General features: G+C 50.2%; 1 protein-coding gene across 1 annotated transcript in view; it reads right to left on the reverse strand.

Annotated features, from left to right (window-relative positions):
- Positions 1 to 626: 626 nt before the first annotated feature.
- CD81 (CD81 molecule) overlaps positions 627 to 23,495 on the reverse strand; it is a 37,522-nt gene continuing 14,653 nt past the window's right edge. Inside the window, exons 3-8 of the mRNA XM_074841705.1 lie at positions 12,788 to 12,885; positions 9,845 to 9,919; positions 7,028 to 7,135; positions 6,006 to 6,107; positions 5,584 to 5,673; positions 627 to 4,882 (exon numbers count right to left, since the gene is read on the reverse strand). Coding sequence (XP_074697806.1) covers positions 4,820 to 4,882; positions 5,584 to 5,673; positions 6,006 to 6,107; positions 7,028 to 7,135; positions 9,845 to 9,919; positions 12,788 to 12,885 — 536 coding nt within the window. The 3' untranslated portion in view covers positions 627 to 4,819. The remainder of the gene's footprint in view (positions 4,883 to 5,583; positions 5,674 to 6,005; positions 6,108 to 7,027; positions 7,136 to 9,844; positions 9,920 to 12,787; positions 12,886 to 23,495) is intronic.

Below are 23,495 nucleotides of genomic sequence, written 5' to 3' on the forward strand. Positions count from 1 at the left end.
TTATCCATGTGGCCTCACATGCTCCTACACAGCAGGACTGCTGTTTTCCAAGAATAACCTGTATCTTCAGTTAACAGCCCCTTAAAGGGGCCTGGTTTGCCCAGTCCTCTCCCAGCATCACATACAACTCATCTGTTCTGAGCTTGTCAGTGTTAATACTCAGCCCCGAGGCGCAGAGGGGACTGCATTTAGCCAGGGAGGGTTTAAGATCCGGGCTGTGCTTCCAGGCTGAGGTCCCAAGGCACACACCCTGGATGCCAAATACACACTGTGCTTTGCCAGTGAGTTTCCACTATCATTTCTCCCGCTGTTGAACACCAGCCTGAGTCTGAGAGTGACTCACATCAGCTTAATCCTAGCTCCAGAGGCAGGAATAATTTTATCCCCATCTGGAGCAACAATACAGCACCACAATCCAAATGTTTTAAGGCATGAATCAAAGAGCATCACATTCATGGGAAACCACCTAGAGGGTCAGCTAAGGACTGCATTCCTTGCAGCCTGAATTCTGTTTGAATACAAGAACGAGACAAGCTTGTTCCCTTGGAAGACGTGGCAGAAATCTGTATGCGATGGAAAGAAACAAGATCTGACAACACATCATTAAAAATCCACTAACAAGGGGGTTTGCTTTGTTTCTTTTTTTTTTATTGTTTTTAAATATAACTTCTTTTTTTTTTCTTTCCAGAAGTCATTATGTCCGACTCCATTAACATTCAGGTAAACAAGTGAAAGAACAACAGATGGGCATGATCTCGTAGCACGGGCACAGCCGCTGGGAACAGGGCTTGCCTTTCTTTGCGGCAGCTGAACACGGCTCCCCCTCACCCGGCGTTCCCTCCCTCTCCGTCCCGGCACGGGCGATGGCTGGTGGCTGCCGTGGGACATTCCTGCCTCAAACACAGTGAGAAATCCAAGACAGGGCAGAGGAAGGCAGGCAGTTGTGGGATCACAGCACTTGGCCTCCCCCCTCACTCTCAGCCAGGCTGTCCCCAGATGGTGCGGAGGGGCAGGCGATGGCAGCAACAGTGGCATTACCAGACCATCCGTAAAAATCAGATCAGTCCCTGGCCAGATGGCAGCAGAGGGCATTCTGGGGCATTTTCGGTCACTTTAGGAGAAGCCCCTTTGGGTGTGCGCAGTACTGTCACTGAATTTCAGCACAGTCACCCTAATTTGCAATCCACATCAGCTCCCTCACAGCTGTGCCCCCCTTCCCTTGAGGGGGGGCACAACTGCAGCAGCCACCACTGCTGGCAAGTAACCTTGTGCCTTCCCTCTGCACCATTCTGGATGCGTCCCCAGCCTGCCTGCAGCCCCCTCCCCGAGGCTGGAAGAACCCATGCTGTTGAAGCCTGGTTCACAAAGCATCCTGGTGTTAAGGTTAACTGGTTGTAAAACTGCAGCAGTTCATCACACTATGCACACTATGAGAAACGTTTATTAAATTGATTTTTGTTTCATTTCTTTAAAAAAAAAAGGCAGAAAGAAGTTAAACACACTGCTTTGTGGCATGCTCCACAATATGAAAAAATCCTGAGCATTCAGTTAAGCTGTCAGCGGCTCTGTTTGACCTTTCGATGTGGTCTTAGAACTTAGATCTGGACGGTTGACTCCCCTCTTCCCCGCCAGCCTCCCTCTGCCCCCCTGCCTCAGCTCACAGCCATTTTCTCAGCTGTCACTAGCTCCAGGAGGATGCTTCCCTGGAGAGGGAGGGGTTTGTGTTTACAGCCCACAGTTTCAACCTTTGTTTGGTTTTTGGGGTGCGGAGGGGAGCAGGACAGGCCCCATGCTGCACACACAAACACACAGGTATGCAGGAGAGGCCTGAGGCAGGGCAGGGGTCCAGCCTAGTGGTTTTTCCCCTCCACCTCAGCCAGCTCTGGGTCCAACCAGCTGGCAGGAGAGCCCTGTCGCCTTTGGATCCTGAGTGTTTGCAACAGGGCGAGTCTCCTCAGCCCTTCACAGCTCCCTCTCTAGGTTGTTTTAGCTCAGGTCCAGCTTCACAGGAGGCCGGACTAGAGGAGACCCAAGTGGGTAGTTTTTTCTGTGAGGGTTTCTCAGCTACTTCGTCATCCTTAAGCATGATGGTTCCTCTGTACCTCCTCTCCCAGGGCGGACCCTCCCTGCTACAGCTGATTCCATCGAACATGGGGACTCTCACCTAGTAACTCTAAAGAAAGCATTACCCTCTCCCTGCAAAATTCCTTCTGCTCCCTCCCACGACCCTCCCAGCCACTGGCTGTTCCCCTCCCGCAGCAGCCACAGGGACAGGAGGTGGCCCAAGGAGCTGCCTCTGGAGCTCCCCACAGTGACCAGCCACCTCTGAAATGAGCCAGAGAGCAAATTGCAGCCCGTGAGGGACGTGGCCTGAGCAAGTGTCCTGCTCTCCTTCCTCCCACAGCTCTCAGACTCCCTCTCCAACTACCACTTTCTCCCAATTGCTCCTGCCTGGGACAACCCAGACCCCTACAGCTATGATGTCCAAGGACACCCCTGACCCACACTGAGACCCAGTCCGTCTTCAAACAGAGCTCCAGCGACATACACAGCATCAACTGAATACTGAACAATATCAAAAATACGGTATAAGGAAAGAAAACAGAATTGAAATGCTTAATGGCATATTTATACACATTTATCAACAGTCAACAAAAAAGGCGGCAAGTTACACATCCATTCTGTATGCGAACAATCCCGATGCACATATATGTAAACACACATGCTTGGTTGATGCATATACATATAGCCACACAACAGAGTAGGTGACCTGAAGGAGCTATGCTGGGGAGCAGGGGAAGGGGTTACCTACAGCAAAACCTCGCCTCGTTCTCCATGTGCACAACGTGGACATTCAGGGCAGTGTTGCTTTAAGGCTATTTCTAAGGCTGAATCTTTTCTTGTCCAACCCCTCAATCCAAAGTTCTGTTGAAGCACTTCCTCCTCTTACCCAGCACAACTTGATATATATATATTTACCTATATACTTTTTAAAGGCCCTATATACTAAAAGACAGGAAGAGGAAAGGGGGGAGTGGAAGGGAGGAAAAGCTTCCGAATGGATCAGTTTGCCCCAGTGCAGGAATCTCCCACCCTGTAGTGGCAAAGGCCACAGCAGCCATGTGCAGTGGACAAGGTGCTAGTTTAAAATGATCACGTGTCTCCCTCCCTATCTGATCTGAAGCTCTTCGTTGCAATGAAGGGGGAAAGTGAAATACTTTAAGAAACAAAAATATTCCTGAAGTGGGGAAGGTGATCACTAGTTTCAACTCCTCCCCTTACCTGCTTCAAGGTGGCAAAGAGCTGAGAGATACTATAATTTTTAGCTCAAGTGCCTGTATGGCTAAGGAAAATGCTTTGCTTAAAAATATATATCTATAGAACTATACATATAGATCATCTTTTTAGAGACACTCTGATTTTATTACATAGCTCCTGGGTCACTCTCCCCGTCTATCTACATGGTAACGGAGTGGCATACAACAAAAGCCACATACATCAAATTAGCAATCAAAGCTTACCAGGTCACAAGAAAGTGTTTCAACTGGTGTGATCTAAAATCCTGAATTCCCTTGCTTTGATAAGCTGATCTCCTGCTGTCGATATAACTGGAAGTGGAAGGTCTTAAAAATAAACTACGTTGGGGTTTTTTTCAAAATCAGGTTATGACAATTTCCCAGCAACGTTACAGTGTGTGACAATATGCTGTAAGTAAGGAAAATTTCATTGAACAAGAGAGTGATGCAAAGATGAAATTTTAAACATGTATGCGTATGGCTGGGAACCCCCAAGTGTCATCCTGCAATACATAAATGCAGGATTTCTAAGGTTAAGGACATTTTTTTTTTTAAAAGTTTTCTTCTTGTTTCCAAGAGCATTTGTATGAAAGCATTAGCTTAACAGTGGAAATTTAGTACAGAACTAGACTCTCCCAAAAACATACGTCCATAAAGAAACACTGAAGGAGGTTAGGAAAGTGACTTAATTTTCAACTCGTTATATTTGAAAAACTGGGACTAAAATTAACCCCCAGCCACTGACCCTTTAATGTAACCAATCAATGGAAATGAGTGAATTTATAAAGTTATAGCCCCAAGAAAAAAAACCACAAAAAGCCCAAAACATCCCCACTCTTCAGAGAATAAAAAAAAATGTAAGCATGACTTCTGTTAAAGATTGACCTAGCGATGCAAACAGGTCAGAGAGGAACAACGTGCCTGTGTTTCCCGCGGGACACATCGCACCCAGGCGACGGGGGCCGTTTCCTCTCCTCTCCTCTCCCAGGCTTCGGGCAGTCAGCCAGGCTTCCCTACGGACAGCTCGGGAACGCCAGGGAGTTGGGGTGGTGGTAGGAAAAGATGAGTACAAATGAACAAAAATGCTAAATCCTGCTTCAGCATCCAATTACGTATATAAAAAAAGTCAGTGTTGAAAAAGAGAGTAAAAACCAAGGCAAAGTTTTCTGCTAACAGGCTTCAGCCTTCTCCTCTGTACATCTTCCACCAACGTTATTTCTGAGTTACGGGGGTGGGGAAGGGGGAGGAAGGACTCGATCTCCTGCTACAGCAGCTTTCCCCATCACACAAAACTGATGTGTAACTAACTCAGCCACAAGGATACGGGAAAGTTTTATTTATTAAAAAAAAAAAAGTACTTCAAAATAAAAATGATAAGTACTGTACGGTAATATTGGAAGTATTTATATACATAGTTTTCTTTGTCTTTTGTTGAAATGTCTCCTGGTCACTTGGTGGCACTTGGGGTTCCCTCTAGCGCCGTCCGCCCTGCTCCCCCCCTTCCCCTCACCGGCTCTCACAGCTCAGTAGACGGAGCTGTTCCTTATGCCACAGCACAGCACCATGCTCAGGATCATTTCGAAGATCTGTCAGGAGACACAGAGGCACCAGTGAGGCACTGACCAGCACGATGCTGGAACTCCCCCACATCCCGAGGTCCCCCGCTCCACATAAACACTCTCATGCTAGAGATAAGGGCAGAGATGCTGTGTCTGCACTGCCGTTTTCATTAGGAGTTGGCCAATTCGAGGTAAGATGACGTTCTCCCCTCTCCTGCTGGCAGCAGTGGTGCATGCTGCAGGCCTCCCGGCTGCCAGCTACACAGCAAACACTTCAAGACCCCTCTGGCACTACGCCCAGCCTTCGCGCAGGCACTGGCTTACTGGTCCACACCACCCACCGCTTGTGGGGAGCAAACCCACTGTGGCAAAGAAAGCAAATCCCTTCCCACTGCAGACCCCAGCAACGAAACACGGCGGCCCAAGAAACGAGTGGTTTTGGAGGCAGCGAGGAGGCTCGATGGTGCTCTGCCCTTCTGGCTGGGGTTGCAGGAGCTCCTGCTTTGCCGGGCACCTGTCCTAACATCCCACCCCCCAGGGGGATGGCGAAGCCCTCAGTCTCGCCACATCCCAGAGCAGCTGGGGTGCAGGGGACTGGCACTGCATGCTGAGCCCCAGGGGCATCCCGAGGAGAGGGACGGATCCAGCCCAGCTGGAACAGAACCAGGTCACCTCGAGGCAGCTTTCCCCCATCCCACAAGAGCAGGGCACCGTGTAGTCACGCTTACCATGATCACAGCGACCACAATGGCAGCAATACCGATCAGGTACAGCTTCCCAGAGAACAGCTCATCGATTTTTTTGTGGCAGTTCGAGAACTGAAGCAGAGAAGCACACCGGTCAGAGAGCCTGCTTTCCCCTCGCCCGCCCCTGACACCCAGAAAGGCAGGTCTGCTTCCCCCCAGTCCTGCTGGCCTTCCTGGGTCCCGCCTCTAGGACTTCCCACCAGACTTCACCCCTCTGCTCCTGCCAGCCCTCTCAAGCAGTAAGAGCAATGGAAGAACTGATGGGAACCTCCGACATCCCTTTACACCATCCCCAAATAAATGAAATCTCCACCCTATATCTAATTCCCAATAAATCCCCAAATTTCCCTGGCAGCCAAGTTTCCTCGCAGGAGCTGCGCTGAGCAAAGAGCAGCCATGCCTACCTCAATAAGGTTTTTCAGGATGGTGTCCTTCTTTGGGCAGAGGTCATCTCTCCACAGGGGAGTGATAGCTCCTATTGCATTATCGGGACCACAGCAGTCCAGCTACACAGAGAGAAGAAAAAAAAACCCAACAAAAAACTAGTGTTAGCAGACAGCAAACACTCATGTAAGGCTCTCCCCATCATTAAACATCCCTGAAGCCACCCAAGACCGAGGAGGCATCGTGGAGGGGGAAACAAGGGAAGGGGAGTAACTCTCCAAATTCAGATTTTCTTTCCATGCAATGCAGCTTCTTCCTACAGTAATCCCAGACAGGTCTGGCACTGGTATCCTGGAAGAGAGTGAACCCATCTCTCTCCAGAGATTTTGTTTCCTGCCGAGCAGAGGAAGTATCAGGATTAGTTCCTCAGAGCAACATTTTTCTTCCACTGAATTTTACTTAATCAGGGGTGCTGAGGTAAATGAAAAGCAACTTCATTAGAGCTGGGGCCAGATTTCCCAGCACAGTGCGAAGGACAGAATGTTGAAGAGGGTACAACTCTGTTTCTTGGCGTGTAACAACAGCAAACTTGAAAGGCTAAGACCTGAATGTAGCACCATCTGCTTTAGACCCTGCTTTTCCCATTCATTTTCCTGACCCCCACTTCTAATTCTCTTAACTCCCACATTCTCATTTCCTCTGGCTGCACTAAACTCCTATAGGGAGGAGATTTCTACATAGAACTTGGAAAGCAGGCAGCAAAATCCCAGTGCTGAGAACACATTTGATCCAGTTCACTCCTAAACATGAAAAAATTCAGCGTTGCCTTCAGTCCCTGCCTGAGGACTTATAGTTCAACTTATTGCCTCTGCCTCGGTGGGGAGGATCAATCTATGCTCCTCACCACTTCCCCCCTGACAAACCGCATGCAGAAGTTAACGGGGTGTAGTCTGCAGCACGCAGGATCCTATCCACCAGCGGGTGCTTTGGCCAACTGCACGTAGCCTAAGCAGAGCGTGCAGCGAGACTGCTGCTGTCTTACCGTTTCATGAAAGGTCTTCACTACAGCTTTCCCGTTGTTCGTCTCCGAATCTGCCATGAGCGCTTGTTGAAACGCTTGATCATAGAACTGCTTCACATCTTTGGCTATCTAGGAAAGACAAAGGAAAAACTCCCTTTCAGCCAGAGGAGAAGGAGGAAAACCGGCCAGCAGATGTGCCTGAAGGGGACAGGTTCCCTCTAATGGCACTTGCAGGTAGATGAGCAGTTTTTAAATAGATTTGGACCCTGTTTATTTGCACAGGTGTGTGAAAAAAGGCCTGGCTTTCATAGGGCTCAAGTCCCTCCAGCCATAGCAAATATTAAGAACTTCATCCACCAGCTACCAGGTTCCAGCCAGCTCTCTGTAGCAGGCAGAGATGGCCAGGGCTCGGAGGATGCACCACAAGATCTGCGATAGCCTTCAGCCCACGGGGATTTGCTGTCAGGCTCAGGAATGCAGAAATGGCTTGTTCTGAACCACCCCACACACGGAGACAAAGCACACAGGCAACTCATTTCCCACCGAGGCTGCAGGGGCAGGACATGCTGGGGGAGTCTGGAGGAGGTGGGGTGCTCAAGCAAGGCCATCTGTAGGTACAGGCACCTCGGCTCACTGCCTGGCTTGGAGCAGATGGCAGGAATCGGGGAGACATTGCACACTAAAGCCTAGTGAGGCAGCTCGTTTGGGTCAGGAAGCTGAGGTGCTTTTAGGTGGATGTCAAACTCTGGCTGGGTCCCCACCTGGAGGGGCACCCCCATCCTGAAAATGGTTCTATGAAAAGTCTTATCTGTACTCTAACCCTGCCACCTGGGCTGGTAAACTGCAGCCACCCATGGGGGTCTGCTCCACAATGAAAAAACCCTCATTTTCAGGGAAGCTGGCCTTGTGGCTTCTCATCTAACACCCTTCAATAATTTGTGAGAGATAGATGAAAGGAAGACATGCAAGAGAAGCAAAAAAAAACCACGAGCAAGTATGAAAGGGAAAAAGCTTTTCAGAACATCTGCTCTTGGCAGCACAGGCTGGATTAGCACACGAAAAAAGAAACTGCAGCAAGAAGGAGTGTGATTTCAATCAATTATCCCAACATTTCTGTCACTGCTCAAAAAAGTTTGCTTTGGAGGGCGATGTTCTCTGATCAAGCCATTTGAGTCTGGTACATGGAAAAAAAAAAAAATCCTACTTCTCGCCTCCCCATCCTGTAACTAAAGCATCTCCAAGAAGCCAAGCTGAGGGAGAGACTGCCTCCAGTTTCGTGGAAGAGCATCCTGTGCCCGTGTGACAGGAGACGACTGCCCCTGCAAGGGTCTGCAAACCCCGGGGGATCAGAATCCCCGTGGGGAGCAGCTCTTGGTGCCTGGGATCATCCCAGCCTGCGTGGCTCCTGACCAAGGCAGGGAGCAGCAAGCCGCCCGCCTTGTAAACTGGGACTCCCAAACAGCCTACTCATCATCAAGGCTGCAAAAGCAGCTGAGGCCAACAGACTGCCACCATTCATTTTAAACGGCAAAATTAATTTTAGCGGATGAGGTCATCGCTCTTGTATTGGCAGATCCTAAATTTCTCATCTTTATGCTCTGATGGCCAAGCACCTTCTCCCCAGCACAGAAAGCAACAGCCATGGGGTCCCTCCTTACTCAAGCTTCACTTTTTTTGCTGTCAGTTCAGTCACACATCTTGGACTCTAGGATTCACAAACTAACATCTACAGGAGGCACAGCCCCTCTGCAAAAGTTAATTAGCTCACCAAAGTTGCTAGGAAACAGCACCCTGCCTGTATAATAATATGTTTAGCCACGGAAGAGTTTGTTCCGGTGAAGTCACGCTCTCTCTGGTGGGTGACTACAAGGGTGTTCCCATTCAGGGCTGAGCTGGTCATCTGTGGCCTACATGCATGTGAAAGCTGAGCAGGCCACCACCTACTTACACAGCTGGCTTACGTCTCTTAGTAAAGTAAACACATTTCCTACTCTGCCAGAGTCTAACGTTGGCTTTGAGCACAAGCAGTCCCCTTCTCTCCTCCAAACCCTTGATGGCTGAGTGATCAACACCCAGCCCACTGCTTGCTGCAGCGTGGCCACGGTTCCCATACACTCATAGCTTTGCTCTTTGAGACCAAACTCTGCATGTGTGTGAGCAGAGGTGACCATAGCAAAGGGAAGATGAGGAGAAAGGGAAGGTGAAAAGCTGCAATTTTCAGTCCTACCATTTATCTGACCCCTTCCAGCCAAAGGACCTCATCCCAGCAGTCCCTAGCAGGTGCCTGGGACAGACACGACTTCTGCCCCTTATGTGTGCACAGCATATTGATCAGCAGCAAGCTCAGTCCTGGCAGATGAACAGCCCGAAGTGGGTTATACGATACTGGCAAAGAGCAGGCAGCACGAAGCAATCCCGTTAACACAGACGCAGGCTCTCCCCACAGGGTATTCCCTCCCTTCAGGGCCCCGCGGCTGGGCTCGCCCCTTGCCCTTTGGCACCTCGGCCATGCAGATTGCTTTTCTTCACGACTTCATACATGAATCAGCTCACACTGTGACTGTTTGGGAGCAAGGAGGAGACCCAAGTGAGACGGGGCTATTTTTATTGCAGACATTGCACTATATACCGTAAGAGGCAGCTGCTACTATCAAGTGCTCACATTTAAACTTCATCAGTCCAGCCAAGGGGAGTTAGGTGACCTGTCCAGGCCACACAGCTAATCCAAGCCCCCGTGACTTAGTCTGGGAGCAGCTCGCAAGCAAAACATGCTGGGATCTGCTGCAGTTCTGTCCCAGCCTCCCACTTCCACAAATGAAGGTTTAAGAGTTGTCTTACTTGGTCTTTGTTGACAAATCCCCAAATTCCAGCCGCAACTTCGCAGGCAAACAGGATCACCAAGCAAGTGAAGAACTGCAAAGACAAATCAAGAGAGGGACACTTAATGTATTTGGCTACAGACAAAAGCAGCAATTAGGTGGGTAGAGGTGTGGAGCGGCTCTTCTACTGACGGAAGAGATCAGAGCAAGGTGTTGCCTGACTTCAAACCATTTTCTCTCTCATACACACACTTAGCCCCAACATATTTTCCTAAAACCCATCGGATGCCACTCCACATCCAGACCTCCCCTGGGATGGCTGAGCGGGGTTTAGCAGAGCCTTTCCCACACAGGGACCGGCAGGGATGAGTATGCCCTGGGCACTACAAGACACATTGTTCCTCTTCATGCACCTTCCAGACAAGCTTCTTGCTCTGCCCCAGATACTCCGAGGATGGGAATTGCTAGTTCAGGGTTAAAAGCACATTTCAGCTGCTGAAGAGCTGCGGGGCGTCAGGGTGTGATTTATGGCCAGCTCTCTTGGCATCCACAGCCCTGCAAGGCTACTGCAGTTTTTTGCATAAATACTAACACTGATGTTTTCCCACAGTCCCACCCTGTTCGTGCAGTTCCAGCACTCTTCCCCACCATCCCCCCAAAGCCTCCCTCCATCTTTTTGTTCAGATCCCAGGAACACGTTGTGATGGTCAGTCTGTTAGACTGGGAACGGGAAGCTGTAAAGCTCATACATCAGAGTCAAGTGGGAAGGCATGGACAGGCCTCCATGACAACATCACCCTCAGCGACTTCTTCCTGGGAAAAGCCCCAAACTGGGAGACTTGCTGTGGAAGTAAAGAAGCAAAGAGGTGAATGCAGTCAGGGGATGACATAAAATCATGGCTGGACAACAGCCCCTGGATCCTAGGCAGTCTCTGTTCCAGACAACATTCAGGACATTTTCTTCAACAACAGAGGGAACGGGAGTTTCCAGAATGATGCTCTCGCGTGCAAGAGCAGAGTTATCAGCAAAATGGAAACAGGACTATTGACGTGACAGCAGAAAAGGACTTCCAACATCCATGCCCCGTCCCAGAACAACCAACTGTTTTTCACACACCTATGTATCCCTGGTTCTCCGGGAACATCTTTGGGGGACTGGGTCCCACGTGCCCTCAAGGAATCACGTCACCCTAACCTTCAGGCGCAAGGTCACTGTAATTCTCTGGTCAGGCACTAGGGCTCACTCTTGCAGTGGTTACCCTCCAGTGAAGGATGGCTCATTTATCTCAGATTTGGAGGTACAATTTCCTGCAGACTGAGTTCTGCAAGCTGACGGCAGAACGCCAGAGATACAGCTGGACGCTACGGGAACAGGGAGGTGTTCCCAGCCAGGCGTTTGGATGTGCCCCAGCCCCTTCCCGGGGAGCAGCACCCGCTCCATGCCAAGCAGCTCCCTTCTGCTTTCCTCAAGTCTTGCTGCTCAGCTTCCATGCCACCTTTGGACGGGATTATGATAGCGTGGAGGCTCCTGGTACTTTCCCCTTTTGCAATAAGCCAATAGTCACTCCATCAGCTGGCTGCAGGAGAGGGGAGAGCAGCTGCTTCCCAGCAACACCCTGAGGAGGCTGCCTGGAAATGTCCTTGGAGCATGGTGGGAGCCTTGGCCAGGGAAAAGCGTCATCACAAGGCGTCTCCAGCCTCCTCTTGGCAGCCAAGGTGTGAGCAAACACAGGCAGCGCACGGCAGCTAGAGCTGCTAATTTCAGCTGAAGCAGCTGGCTTCCCTGTCAGGCCTCAGGTAACTTGTACCATCTGCCCTTCTAATCCTCTTTCCAACTTCAAGAAGGAGTAAGGGGTAATTCAGGTTCTGTAATCACTTGCATTAACAAAAAAAAAAAAATAATCCAAAGCTGCCAGACCTTGCTACAAGCACCCCTGTCGGATTTGTGTGCGGGCTCCTCCTATTCTCGGCAGCAGTGATAATGCAAACTCCCACAGCAGCTCTCATCCACTGACGTTCAGATATATATGTTTTATACAGATAAAAGCTGGTGAGAAGCACCCCCTTCTTACAGGGAAACAGAAGCAACTAGAGGTGAAGCCATCTGTGAGAGCAAGGGAAAGCAGCTCCATTTCCCTCTGTCCACACCCAGGGGTCACTACACCATGAGTGAGAATCTTCCAGCCCAACGAAGCCAAGTACTGGAAAGTACTTCCAATTTTTTTCTTTTTAATGTTTTGCCCCTCCTATTTTTTTTTTTTTTGCATTGAGTTTAAAGCTGAATCACATGTGAGAACATGCTTTAAATCAATGGGTCTCCCCTACCCCCAAGGCAAAGGCTTTTGGTGTTGGCTACAGTTTATACAATTAAGCTCCTCCTGTGCCAGAAATCCCAAGCTGCTGCCTCACATCAAGGACGCCTGTAGCACTTCAGTAATTGATTTTCCAGGATGTACCTAGACATCCTCACAAAGATATTGTGGGAAATCTTTGCTGTTTCCTCATCCAAACAGATAAAAATAGCAGATGATTCCTTAAAAGAACTGGAATCGCCACAGGCAGCCTTGAAACAGGGTGAAAGGGGAAGCTGTAGGGGACATCAGGTAAGAAAGAGGGTTTAGTGGGCACTTGGTGAGACAACCAGACCATGGAGGGGGATAAAAGCATGGCGGGTGTTCACACATAACAGAGAAATCCTGCTGTTTGCACCTCTTCTGCCATGCTCCTGGCTTCAGGCTCTGTCCTGCAGCCAGGCAGGAGCGGGAGGTGGCGGCACGCCTGCCAGCTCAGCCGGGGCTCCAGCGGGCTGGGCAGAGCCTGCGGCCAAACAGCGCGGCCTCGCTCCTCCGCAGAGCTCAGCCAGGTCCCACCTACGTGCTCACGCGTCCTCCCAGCCCCGTTCGTCAGAAAAGGCTCCAGCAAGAGAGGCATGGCCGGCTGCCGCCAGGCAGGGACCTCTTACCGTTCCCAGGAGGCACTGAGACTCCTGAATAGCGCCGTAGCATCCCAGGAACCCCACGAACATCATGACAGCTCCGACGGCGATCAGGATGTAGATTCCTGCAAGGGAGAGTGAGAGGCAGGCGTGTTACTGCAGAGCTTCGTATGGCAACATCCCAGCGCCTGGCCTGGCCTGGCCAGGTCCCTGTGGCAGCTGATCATGGGTGTGTAGGGCTAAGGCTGGCTGAACAGGAGCCAGCAGTGTGCCCAGGTGGCCAAGAAGGCCAACGGTATCCTGGCTTGTATCAGAAATAGCGTGGCCAGCAGGGACAGGGAAGGGATCTTGCCCCTGTACTCGGCACTGGTGGGGCCACACCTTGATGACTGTGTTCAGTTTTGGGCCCCTCACTACAAAAAGGCCATTGAATGACTCGAGCGTGTCCAGAGAAGGGCAATGAAGCTGGTGCAGGGTCTGGAGCACAGGTCTGATGGGGAGCGGCTGAGGGAACTGGGGGGGTTTAGTCTGGAGAAGAGGAGGCTGAGGGGAGACCTCACTGCCCTCTACAACTACCTGAGAGGAGGGTGCAGAGAGGGGGGATGAGTCTCTTTAACCAAGGAACAAGCAACAGGACAAGAGGTAATGGCCTCAAGCTGCGCCAGGGAAGGTTTAGACTGGATATTAGGAAACATTTCTTTACAGAACGGGTTGTCAGGCATTGGAATGAGCTGCCAGGGAGGTGGTGGAGTCCCTATTCCTGAAGGTGTTTAAGAGTCGGGTTGACATAGTGCTTAAGGATATGGTGTAGTTGGGAACTGTCAATGTTAGGTTAATGGTTGGACTGGATGATCTTCAAGGTCTTTTCCAACCGAGATGATTCTGTGATTCTGTGAAGGCCGAGGAGATATGAGTAGAGGTGGCGGCAGATGTAGCAGAACAACACAAGGTACATGAGTCAGATCTCAAAGTGTTTGAAGCTGCTAGCACCAAAACTTTAAAAACCCCACCACCCCCAAAATCAGAGGAAACACAGAGAGCTGGAGCAGTAATAGGCAGAGGATGTAGCAGGCAAGGCAAAGGCTCTATGCTCTCCTCAAAGCTGTAGTATGCTTTGTACATACTACACAAAGCAGAGGAGATGCAAACGATTACTCAGCATATCTTTTAAAATAAACAATAAGGCATATGGTTTATTTATATTAAACATCATACAAATATTTATCTGGCTAACATTTTAAGGACAGATGAGCCACAAAATGAAGGGAAAAGCTCTGCTTAAGCATCTCATTTAATATAATCTGGCTTTTGTTTGTTATAGGTTCTTCTACAGAGAGGAAGACATTTTTTACTTCAGCTTATTAAATCGGCACAGTCAACTTACTCCATAACACGTTCAAAGCTTGGAAATTAGGCATTAGGGGGGGCTCAGAAACCAGATGAATGAAAGTTTATTCATCCAGGAAACAAGAGCTTAGCTCAAGGCTCAGGTCTGCTGCTCCCAGTAATCACCATTGTCTCACTGACCATGAGACTGGCGAGACCTTGGTGATGACTCAGCCAAATGCTACAGCTCAGTTAAATTTGTTTCCTTTTCCAAAACCAGCTTTCTTCTGGTGTGACCCATATATTTAGTGCATTTTTGGTTGACTAATATTCTCAAGTATTGTGGTCGTACTGCTTTGTAAGTGAATTCTACCTTCCATTCAAAAGAAATTTAACACGCAAAAAATAATCAAAGAAATGAGGCAAGACTGCAGTCACCATTTTTAACTGACAGTAAAAAGAAAAAATCAGGACGAGAATAAGCGTACATGGGTCATTCCAGAGGTAACAGCAGTACAGCGAATCCTCCTAGCGCTTGGGAGATACGTCCCCTCAACGAAATGTTTTCTTTTGCGTTGAGCCAAAATGTTTTTATAGTTACTAATCAGTTTGTCAACTCCCCTTTAGGAACAGCACTAAAGTATAAACAGAGCTCAACATTAAAACTGCTCTACGTGCCCCTCATGTTTAAGGTTTTTCTTATCATTGTAGCTTTTAAACAGTCTTCTGATAATTAAAGTGCGAAGTCTAAAGGGCATGCACTGAGAGCAGAGCTAAGCCAAGTTAAACCATTCTCTAAAAAAAACAGATACATAATAACAGCCTCAACTTGTTTAAAATCCCCTTGCGGATACGTCAAACTTGGGAAAGGGTGAACTTTCGTTCCTCTTTCTTCCCTCGTTAAAAGTCAGCAGCACCCAAACAACGCCAACGCCAGCACCAACGCAAGGGCCAACTCGGCGAGGGGTGGCGAGGGAAAGGCCTCCCGGCAGCCCCGGCGCTGGGACCCTCCGGCCGCTGTTCCTCCCCGCTATATTTAGTCGCCGCGGGCGGGCGGGAGCCAGCGGCAGGGGAAGCGCCAGCACAATGGAGCACGATGACCCCGCCACAGGAAGCCCCTCTTCACAGAACCTGACGGCATCTGTGGCCAGTGACGCCAACATCCTTGCGGCAACGCGGCCAGCAAAAGGGGGAAAAGATGCAAATTGCACCTCCTGATGTGTACTGAAAGGGCTTCAGCAGCACCCAGCAGCTGCAAAAAACCAACAGGCAACTGGGCTGTTGAAGCTCCCCAAGTGGGGAGCAGACACCTCCTTACTTGAAGGCGCAAAGACAAGGGAAAAACAAGCAAAAAAAAAGATCCCAGGAGAGTTTCTTGGAAAGGACAGGCCAGCAGCTCAAGTTTTGTGGGCCTGCCTGAAGTAGCATTAGGTGTTTTTATCCCAATGGCTGGGGATGAGGCGAGGTGGCCTGGCAGCAGCAGCCGGGCAGAGAGCCAGCGTGGCGAGCAGTGGGCTGGGGCGTGTGTGGGGCAGAGGGGCCCTGAAGGGGCTGGGGGTGATGGGAAGGCACGAACGTGTCCTGTAAAATGAAGGCTGTTGGCTGGGCGCCTGCCAAGCTCCAGAGAGACTGATGGAGATTCTCAAATACTACATAACTGCTGTTAAGAAGAACAACATAGCAGTAGTGGTCTCTCAGAAAAAGGTCTGCTTACTGTCACCAGAATCTGCTAATGCCCAAGAACCAGCCCTCACCACTCCAGCTCGTATCAGTGATGTCGCTGGTTTAGGTTTTCAAGCCAAACTGGCAAGTTTTTCCGTCTTACTTGGGTGGTTCCACTGGAGACTCTTCATCACTAATCACTCTGGGAAAACCAACTTTGCTCATCCCTGAGTGCAGCAGCTTCTGACTTCTCCTCTCATTAGCTCGGCAGAGACAAGACAAAGCTGGGCTGGGGACAACTCATTTCAACATCTGAGAAGTCACTATTCATGCTAACCACCCCGGCAGAGGCAGCACATCTGGGGACCAAGAAGCATGATGTTGCAGGGACCTCAATGACCAGGTCAGTCCCACGGATGGACAGAAGATTTTACTCTCAAGTAGTTCAAAATAAACACTGAAGGCAACTTCTAGGCTGAAAAAATATAGCCAGGTGATCACAGAGTCATAGAGCAGCCAAGGTTGGAAAGGATCTCAAAAGATCATCTGGTCCAACATTCTGTGAGAAAGGGAGCCTAGATGAGACTATCCAGCACCATGTCCAGTTATACCTTGAAAACCTCCAGTGATGGGGACTCTACCATGGCCCTGGACAGATTGTTACAGTGAATGTTTGTTCTCACTGTAAAAGTTTTTCTTATACTGACAACATCAGGAAAACGTAGGAGCCACTGGCAGCTAGGAAAGTTTTGCTCTGAAAACCAGGAGATAAAAGTCCAGCGAGAACCTCAACTGGTGGAAGAGACTAATAGGGAACAGAGACATTTGCAGTTTTATACAAGTCTTCTGGAGGCCCCTGTCCTTGCTTCTTGCTGGGATTTGTGCAGCTTTAAAAAAACAAAACCAAACCCGACCTGCTGAACTCCCACCCCAGACAGGATGTGCAGACCCGAGACAGACAAGCGAGGTCGCCGCTTCCCACTCCTCTCCCCACTTGCACTTTGCCAACTCCTGGTCAGAGCCAGCACCTCTGCCAAGCAAGCAAACAGCAAAAGGTAAAGGAGGGAAGGGAAGAAGACACGCACCACGTGTGGCTTCCTGACCGGAGCCCAGCGGACGCAACTGGTGGGGTGGGAGCAGCAGGAACGTGCAGCCAGGCGGGGGAGAGGGTGGCAACGACTGGCCTGAACTCGGAAAACCACAAAAAACCCTGGAAGGCTTTTGGGATAAAGGCCAGCTTCATTCCCAGGCACAAACAAATGGCCGTTATGGAGTTGCCTTTTGTTACTGAGGGCCAGAGCACTACAGCCTCCTGGGAGGCAACAGAGCGGGACTCTGCTCCAGAGTTTATTTAAAAACAAGAACAAAATATTTAATGCAACAATAGTGCTAGCGGTGTTTCTCCATGGAAATGCCACGCTGAAAGCTGCAAAATGAAGGCAACCAAAACGCTCAACCACACGCTTTGGATGGTGTTTGTTTTCCCACACCCATCCTTCCCCTCGAGGCATGGGGCTGGTGGGGGGGTCTCTGCCTCTAGACTGGGTGCCAGGCAGTTGGGGGGCTATTTCATGGCAATCACAGCCCAGCTGGGAATGACCAAGCCCTCTTCCCAGAAAGCAGCCTGACACATCTTAGCTTGCATTCCTGGCAGACAGCAAGGATGATGGCCAGCGTGGTTTTGGGCTCCGTGTCAGTGAGCAAGGCACCTGTCATCCCTGTCCTGAATGGCACATCATCCTCCTTAAAGTCAGAGGAGACTGCCCCCAGCACAAGTCTCCTCACTATGTAAGCATCAGAGATGGGATTAACTCCTGTTAGCCTGTCCTGGGTGAGAAACTCTTCACCAAAGGGGTATTCGCTCCAGGGCTCCACCCGAACTGGCACAATTCTGCACCAGCAAGGCTCCATCTGCCTTTCACATGCCACTTCCCAGCTCATTTGTATTGCAGCTCTCTCAGGGGTTTTAAAACAAGAAACGCTGCTTGCCATAAACAAAAAATAAAGACAAGAGAGGTATAAAACACAAGATGCAGTGCCTACAGTCATACTGCTCCCTCCAACAGCAGTAGTAAATAATCCTGGGAAAAGCCAGAGCTGCAGCAACAGGTACAGCCTCCACATCCCTGAGCAACGCTACAGTGTGATTTCTAACCCTACGGCACAGTTCTCTGGTGAGGCAGCAGTAAGCAAGAGTGCTACAGCTGCCACGCATAACCAGTCACCCACGAAAGCAAGCTGTGAGCCACAGGACCTGTATCCTGGAGCTGGGGAAGTCACAGGAGGACTCGCAGAGACGAGCGGTGTCAATATTACCTGGAGTACTCTATCTCCTTTTGAGATGGAGCCTTAAAACAGAAAGCTTTAGAAAAAAAGGGCCAACCAGTCTTAGCTTTACCTCTTCATGCCACACCTTCAGTGTTGTGTCCAGTTTTGGGCACCTCAATCCGAGAGAGATCTCGAGGTGCTAGAGCGAGTGCAGAGGAGGGCAATGAAGCTGGGGAAGGGCCTGGAGAATAAATCCTGTGAGGAGAGATTGAAGGAGCTGGGACTGTTCAGTGTGAGGAGGAGAAGGCTGAGGGGACACCTCATCACTCTCTACAGCTCCCTGAAAGGACATTGTAGAGAGGTTGGTGCTGGTCTCTTCTCACAGGGAATTAGTGATAGAACAAGAGGGAACGGCTTTAAACTGCAACAGGGGAGGTTTAGACTGGACATTAGGAAAAAATTTTTGACAGAAAGAGTGGTCAGAGAGTGGAATAGGCTGCCCAGGGAGGGGGTGGAGTCACCATCCCTGGGTGTGTTTAAGGGTCATTTAGATGAGACATTGGGGGATGTGGGGTAGGGGAGAACTTTGTAGAGTAGGGCTGATGGTTGGACTCGATGATCTCAAGGATCTTTTCCAACCTGAATGATTCTCTGATTCATTACAGAGAGATTCAGGGCCTGTCTGAATTCACAGCAGAAGAACAGCAACTGTGATACGATCTCTTTGCTCAAGAGCATCAGGATGTGATGCATCAGAAAAAACAGCAGCAAAGGACCAAACATCATTCCCCCTTCCCTGATACAACCAGGGCACGTGATCCTTTGGGCTGCAGGGCCCTCCTAAAGCTTTTAGCCACACAGGAAGTCCCCGAACATCAGACCCAGGGGACTGATAGTAATTGAGCACTTCTCTCTGGATGGTGCTAGATAGGAAATAAAAAAGGGCAGCCAAGAGGCCAGCTTAGCTCCCAGCTCACGCAGATGATACCTCCATGGAGGGCCCTGTGCCTCTGGGCCAGGTGGGAAGTAGGATGCTCAGTTCTGGAAGCAGGGAAGGGAGAGAAAAAGGCAGTATCCAATGTCTTGCTCTGGCATTATAGCATAGCTGGTGCCTGCAGGGTTGTAAAACCCATGTCCTGCCCCTGCTGAGGAGTAAAAAAACAAGTAGAAAAAACAAACTTTAAAAAGGGACATGATGAAAAACAAATAAAAGGAGGAACAAGCACAGCAGAGTCCCTCTAAAACAAGCAGAGAGCAGGCCAGCTCTGGCCAGCCCTCCTCCCCTGCCCCACCATCCCCATCAGAGATGCTGTGCAGCTCCAGGCATGGGCATTCCTGGCTGTGCCCTACCTCTCCCCCCCATTTTGATCCTCTCCCAGCAGCTTTAACTCGTTAAGTTAATGGAAGCCAGTCTTTTCCCCCAGGTCACCATGGCAATGTTTCCAAAAGACAACAAAGGAAAAAAAAAAAGAATCCCCCCAGCATCACACCATGTTTCCCAGGAAGCCTGGGCAGCTCTCCAAACCGTGCCTGCTCTCCCCGCGGGATGTGCTTTAAAAAGGGGCTGAGACTGGAGGGAAGGGAGATTTTTGTGTTTACTCTCCCAGCAGGCAGGCTCCTGGTGGGGGGACTCTTCACATCCAAGAGTTTTGCAAGCCTCCGAGGGAGCTGTGGCTCCTGGCCTGGAGATGCTGAACATCACGGGGCTCGCCACCGCCCTGCTGCAGGGCAGGGTGGGACCAGCAGATGGTGGTGGGAAGGAGACTCCGTCCTACCCACACCACCGATCCTGGAAGAACACCCTCTCCCTACCCAAAAAAATGACCATGACATACTTCCTTGCAAGGGGGCAAGATACAGGCAAGGAGTGGAAAGTCCCTCCAGGATGGGGTAGGAGCAGGAAAGGGGTGGCTGCACCAGCCAGCCAGCAAGGGAGGGTCTCCTGGGTATTTTTGTCCAGGTGCCTGGTGGAATTGGCCCAGCAGAGCCGAGAGCACTTTCTTGGAAGTGGGGTGAGAGAGAGGGGGCGGAAAAAGAGAGGGCTTGCTGGAAGACGATAACTGGGAAGCCCCTCTGTTCCCCTCCACCCCCTTTTCCAAGAAAAACATTGCTGCTCTGTGGCTGCTAATGACTTTCAGATGGAGCAACAGTGTCACAAAGCACGGAGAGCTCTCCTGGGGCTGCGTAGCTCACACGGGGAGATGAAAGGCTGTACGTGCTGCCCTTGTCTGCAAGAACAAGGCAAGAAGGAAGCAAAGGACACACCTCTGTAAGGAAAGCAAAGGGGAGGTGGAGAAGGCCCCAAACAACATCTTTGTGTGCACACACCTGTACCCAAAACGACTCCCCACAGAGATGCCACAATCAGATTTCTTCTCTTCTACCTACACAGAAAACACTGGAAGAAGACTGGAGTTTTGTAACATCAGCACACCCATGAGAGCTGGGAGGAGGTTTGCTGCACATCTCCAGGACTGGGATGGATGATGGTGGCGCAGCACAGGAGAGACAGGCTGGAACACGCCAGCCCAGCCTCTGCGGCCCCAGCCTACACCGCTTCTGGACATCTTGACGTGCCCTGGGGTCTGCCCCACTGACAGAGCCCAAATCCCGCTGGAGGATTTCTTGTGGGCTTTGCACGCCTAAGCACGCGTCAGGTTTTCAGAGGAAAACCGTCAAAGCGACGGGTTTAAACAGCTCTGAAGAGCAAGAAGCCACCTTTGGCACAGGTCCCTGGTGGCAGAGCCAACGGGAGGGGACAAAGGAGGAGGACAGCTACGTTATTTGTAGTTGGATAGATCTGAACCCAAAATAAATTGATGGTACCAATTTATGGCCTTAAGTCATAATCAATTTTAGTCTGCAGAGTAAATGAACTGCAGGAGTTGGTCACGATGAAGGTAGATCGAATTGCAGCTAAATACAAGTTCCTTTTTTAATAGAAATTTAATTCTATAAGAATACAAAAAACGATTGTTTGTATTGTCAGATATATGGTGTAAGCCAGATACTTAGAGGGAAGTACTGACTTTTGCCTCAAAACTACTATTTTTAAAAGAATTCTAGTATTATTGAAGGAGTTGATCTGACATTGATTAGAAGAAAATCTCGAACCAGCAAATCTAGTAAATCTCAGCTTTTTTTTTTTTCTGTAAGGGACTAAATAATTAAATTGCCCTTAACTGTAAATAAGTTTATTTCCAAGAGAGAAAAATGCAGGTACTTCTATTTTTTTAAAAAAAATCCATATATACAATATTTTTTAAAGAATCTGTTTTGCTCACTGCGGTTCAAGGCCAAATGCAAACCTTGGTTTCCACTCCCAAGCATGCAAGCCTGGCCACAGCTCGTGTCTCTACTGGCAAACCACCGATACACAGAGCCTTGAGAAAGTACAGCAGAAACGGGTGAGAGAAGAACCCCACGCTGAACCAGCTGTGTGTACCCACGGGGATTGCTGCAGCACCTCATGCCAAAACTGAAGGTGTTTTTTTGCTAGTGTTTATTACAGGACCTAGAGACCACAACTCTTGGGCTCTTCTCTAGCCCTTTCACAACAAATTTAGCAAGAGATTTGCTGTTGAGTCTAACCCCACGATATACAGAAGTTGGCACCACCTTTAAAAGATGCTTAATATTTCTGGAGGGATGGGGACAAGGATGGGAGCACGAAGAGGAACCAAGAACACCCCACTGCTCACAGCAGGACCACGCTCCCTGTAGCACTTCTGGCTTCCAGAGCCTTTGCAACAACACACCGGAGCTGAGCGCAACCCCCTCTGCAATGAAAACCTCTCTGAAACCCTGGAAATCACTGCTTTTTGGCCAAGGCAGTCCTGAAGAGGCTAATGAAGAAAGCAAGATGCTGTTATGGATAGAAGGGACAGCTCCTCCACGACTGCTTAGCCAACTCGAGTCCGTTTGGATGATGTGCTGGGATGCTCAGCACTGCCGGCCCCACCTGGGACCCACGGCAAGAGCAGCAGAAGCATCCTCCCAGGCCTTAGGGACAGCAGGCGGGCCCTGGGGAAGCTCAGGCAGGCGTCCCGAGCCCTACCCACATATGCACTGCCTCTTGGCAGTCCCTCCTCTCTGCAAGGGTCAGACCCCCTGAGGCCAGCGAAGCTTCATGACAGTACTTCCAAAAATCCTGAGGACACCCAGGAAAGCCAGCCAGCGATGGATGTTGTGCTGGCTTCAAGGAGAAGCGTGCAGATGCAATTGCGGTTCGACTCAGATGCATACTCGTTTGTGAGAAAGACTTCAAAGCACCCTTGTGCATTCTGGCCCATTTCTTCCAGCCCAGCCTGTGTGAAAAGCATCTTGAACTCATTTCTAGAGCAGAAATCATCATCCTGGACTGTATTTGTACAGAGCAGGATGGCGAAGGGAGTCTGTGATTCACCTTGTTAGAAAGCCTGCGCTCCTGTTAGCCAGGCTCCCCTCCAGCACCACCACCGCACGCCGCTGCCCAGGCGCGCTCACGGCCTTAAAATCAGCCCAAAGCCACTGCTGTCCCCGCCTTGTCTCCCACAGGCTTTGCTGCCTGACCTGCTTGGGAGCTAGATCCACATTCATCAGCCTGGTTGCTAGGGAAAAAATCCAAAAATAAAAAAATAAAAAAAACCTCAACCCTTTCTGTTGGGGCAGCGATACCCAGCGGGACGGCGGGGAAAGGGAGCAGTGGCAGCAGGCTCGGTGGCCAAGTTTCACCCACCACTGTACGCCTCTCCAAAACCTTCCACCCCTCCCAAGGAGCGCCGGTGCTGCTGTGCTCCGGGGAGGAGACACTGCCCAGCAGAGGATTTACTAATAAGACACAAAAAAACTAAACAGAAGCAAACCCAACCCCCTCCTTATCCCCAAAGCTACACGGAAAACCGCACCCCAGCTCTGGATGCCTTTGCACTCTTCCTCGTGCCTGGCCCCGCTCCCAGCACCGAGCTAATTAGAGCCACGGGTCGTGTCACCCTGTCACTTGCCGTGAGCAGCTGGAGGCAGATTTCCTATTTTGGATCCGGCAGGAGAGAGAGGAGCTGAGACCATCCAGCTGCCACATTCCACTCCTCACCGGGCAGCTTCGGGGAAAGCACGGGAAGGGCGGGCAGCAGGGACAAGTGCCTGGCGATGCTCCCAGCACCCAGGTGGCCCAGCAAGGGGGGTAAATGTGAAATCCAGGGGGCGGGGATTTAAGGCCAACAAGAGCCAAGGCTTTTGTCCCCACCCTGCTGAAAGCATTTCACCCGCAGCGGCTGTCTCTGGGCATCACATAACCAAATCCTTGAAGGATGGGGAACTGGGCTTTCCCCTGTCACATCTTCACTATCACCCCTCCAAGATGGGGCAAAAGCAGTAAGTCCAGAGGCACTTGCCTCTTCAAGATCCCCAGGGGCTCTTAAAACCAGTGACACCGCAGCACCAACTTATTGTGGAGAGATCAGACTGCTCCAGTTTGTACTGGTATTGCAGAGCTGGACCA

Source organism: Strix aluco, chromosome 16 (assembly GCF_031877795.1).
Source record: "Strix aluco isolate bStrAlu1 chromosome 16, bStrAlu1.hap1, whole genome shotgun sequence".
Classification (NCBI taxonomy): Eukaryota; Metazoa; Chordata; class Aves; order Strigiformes; family Strigidae; genus Strix; species Strix aluco.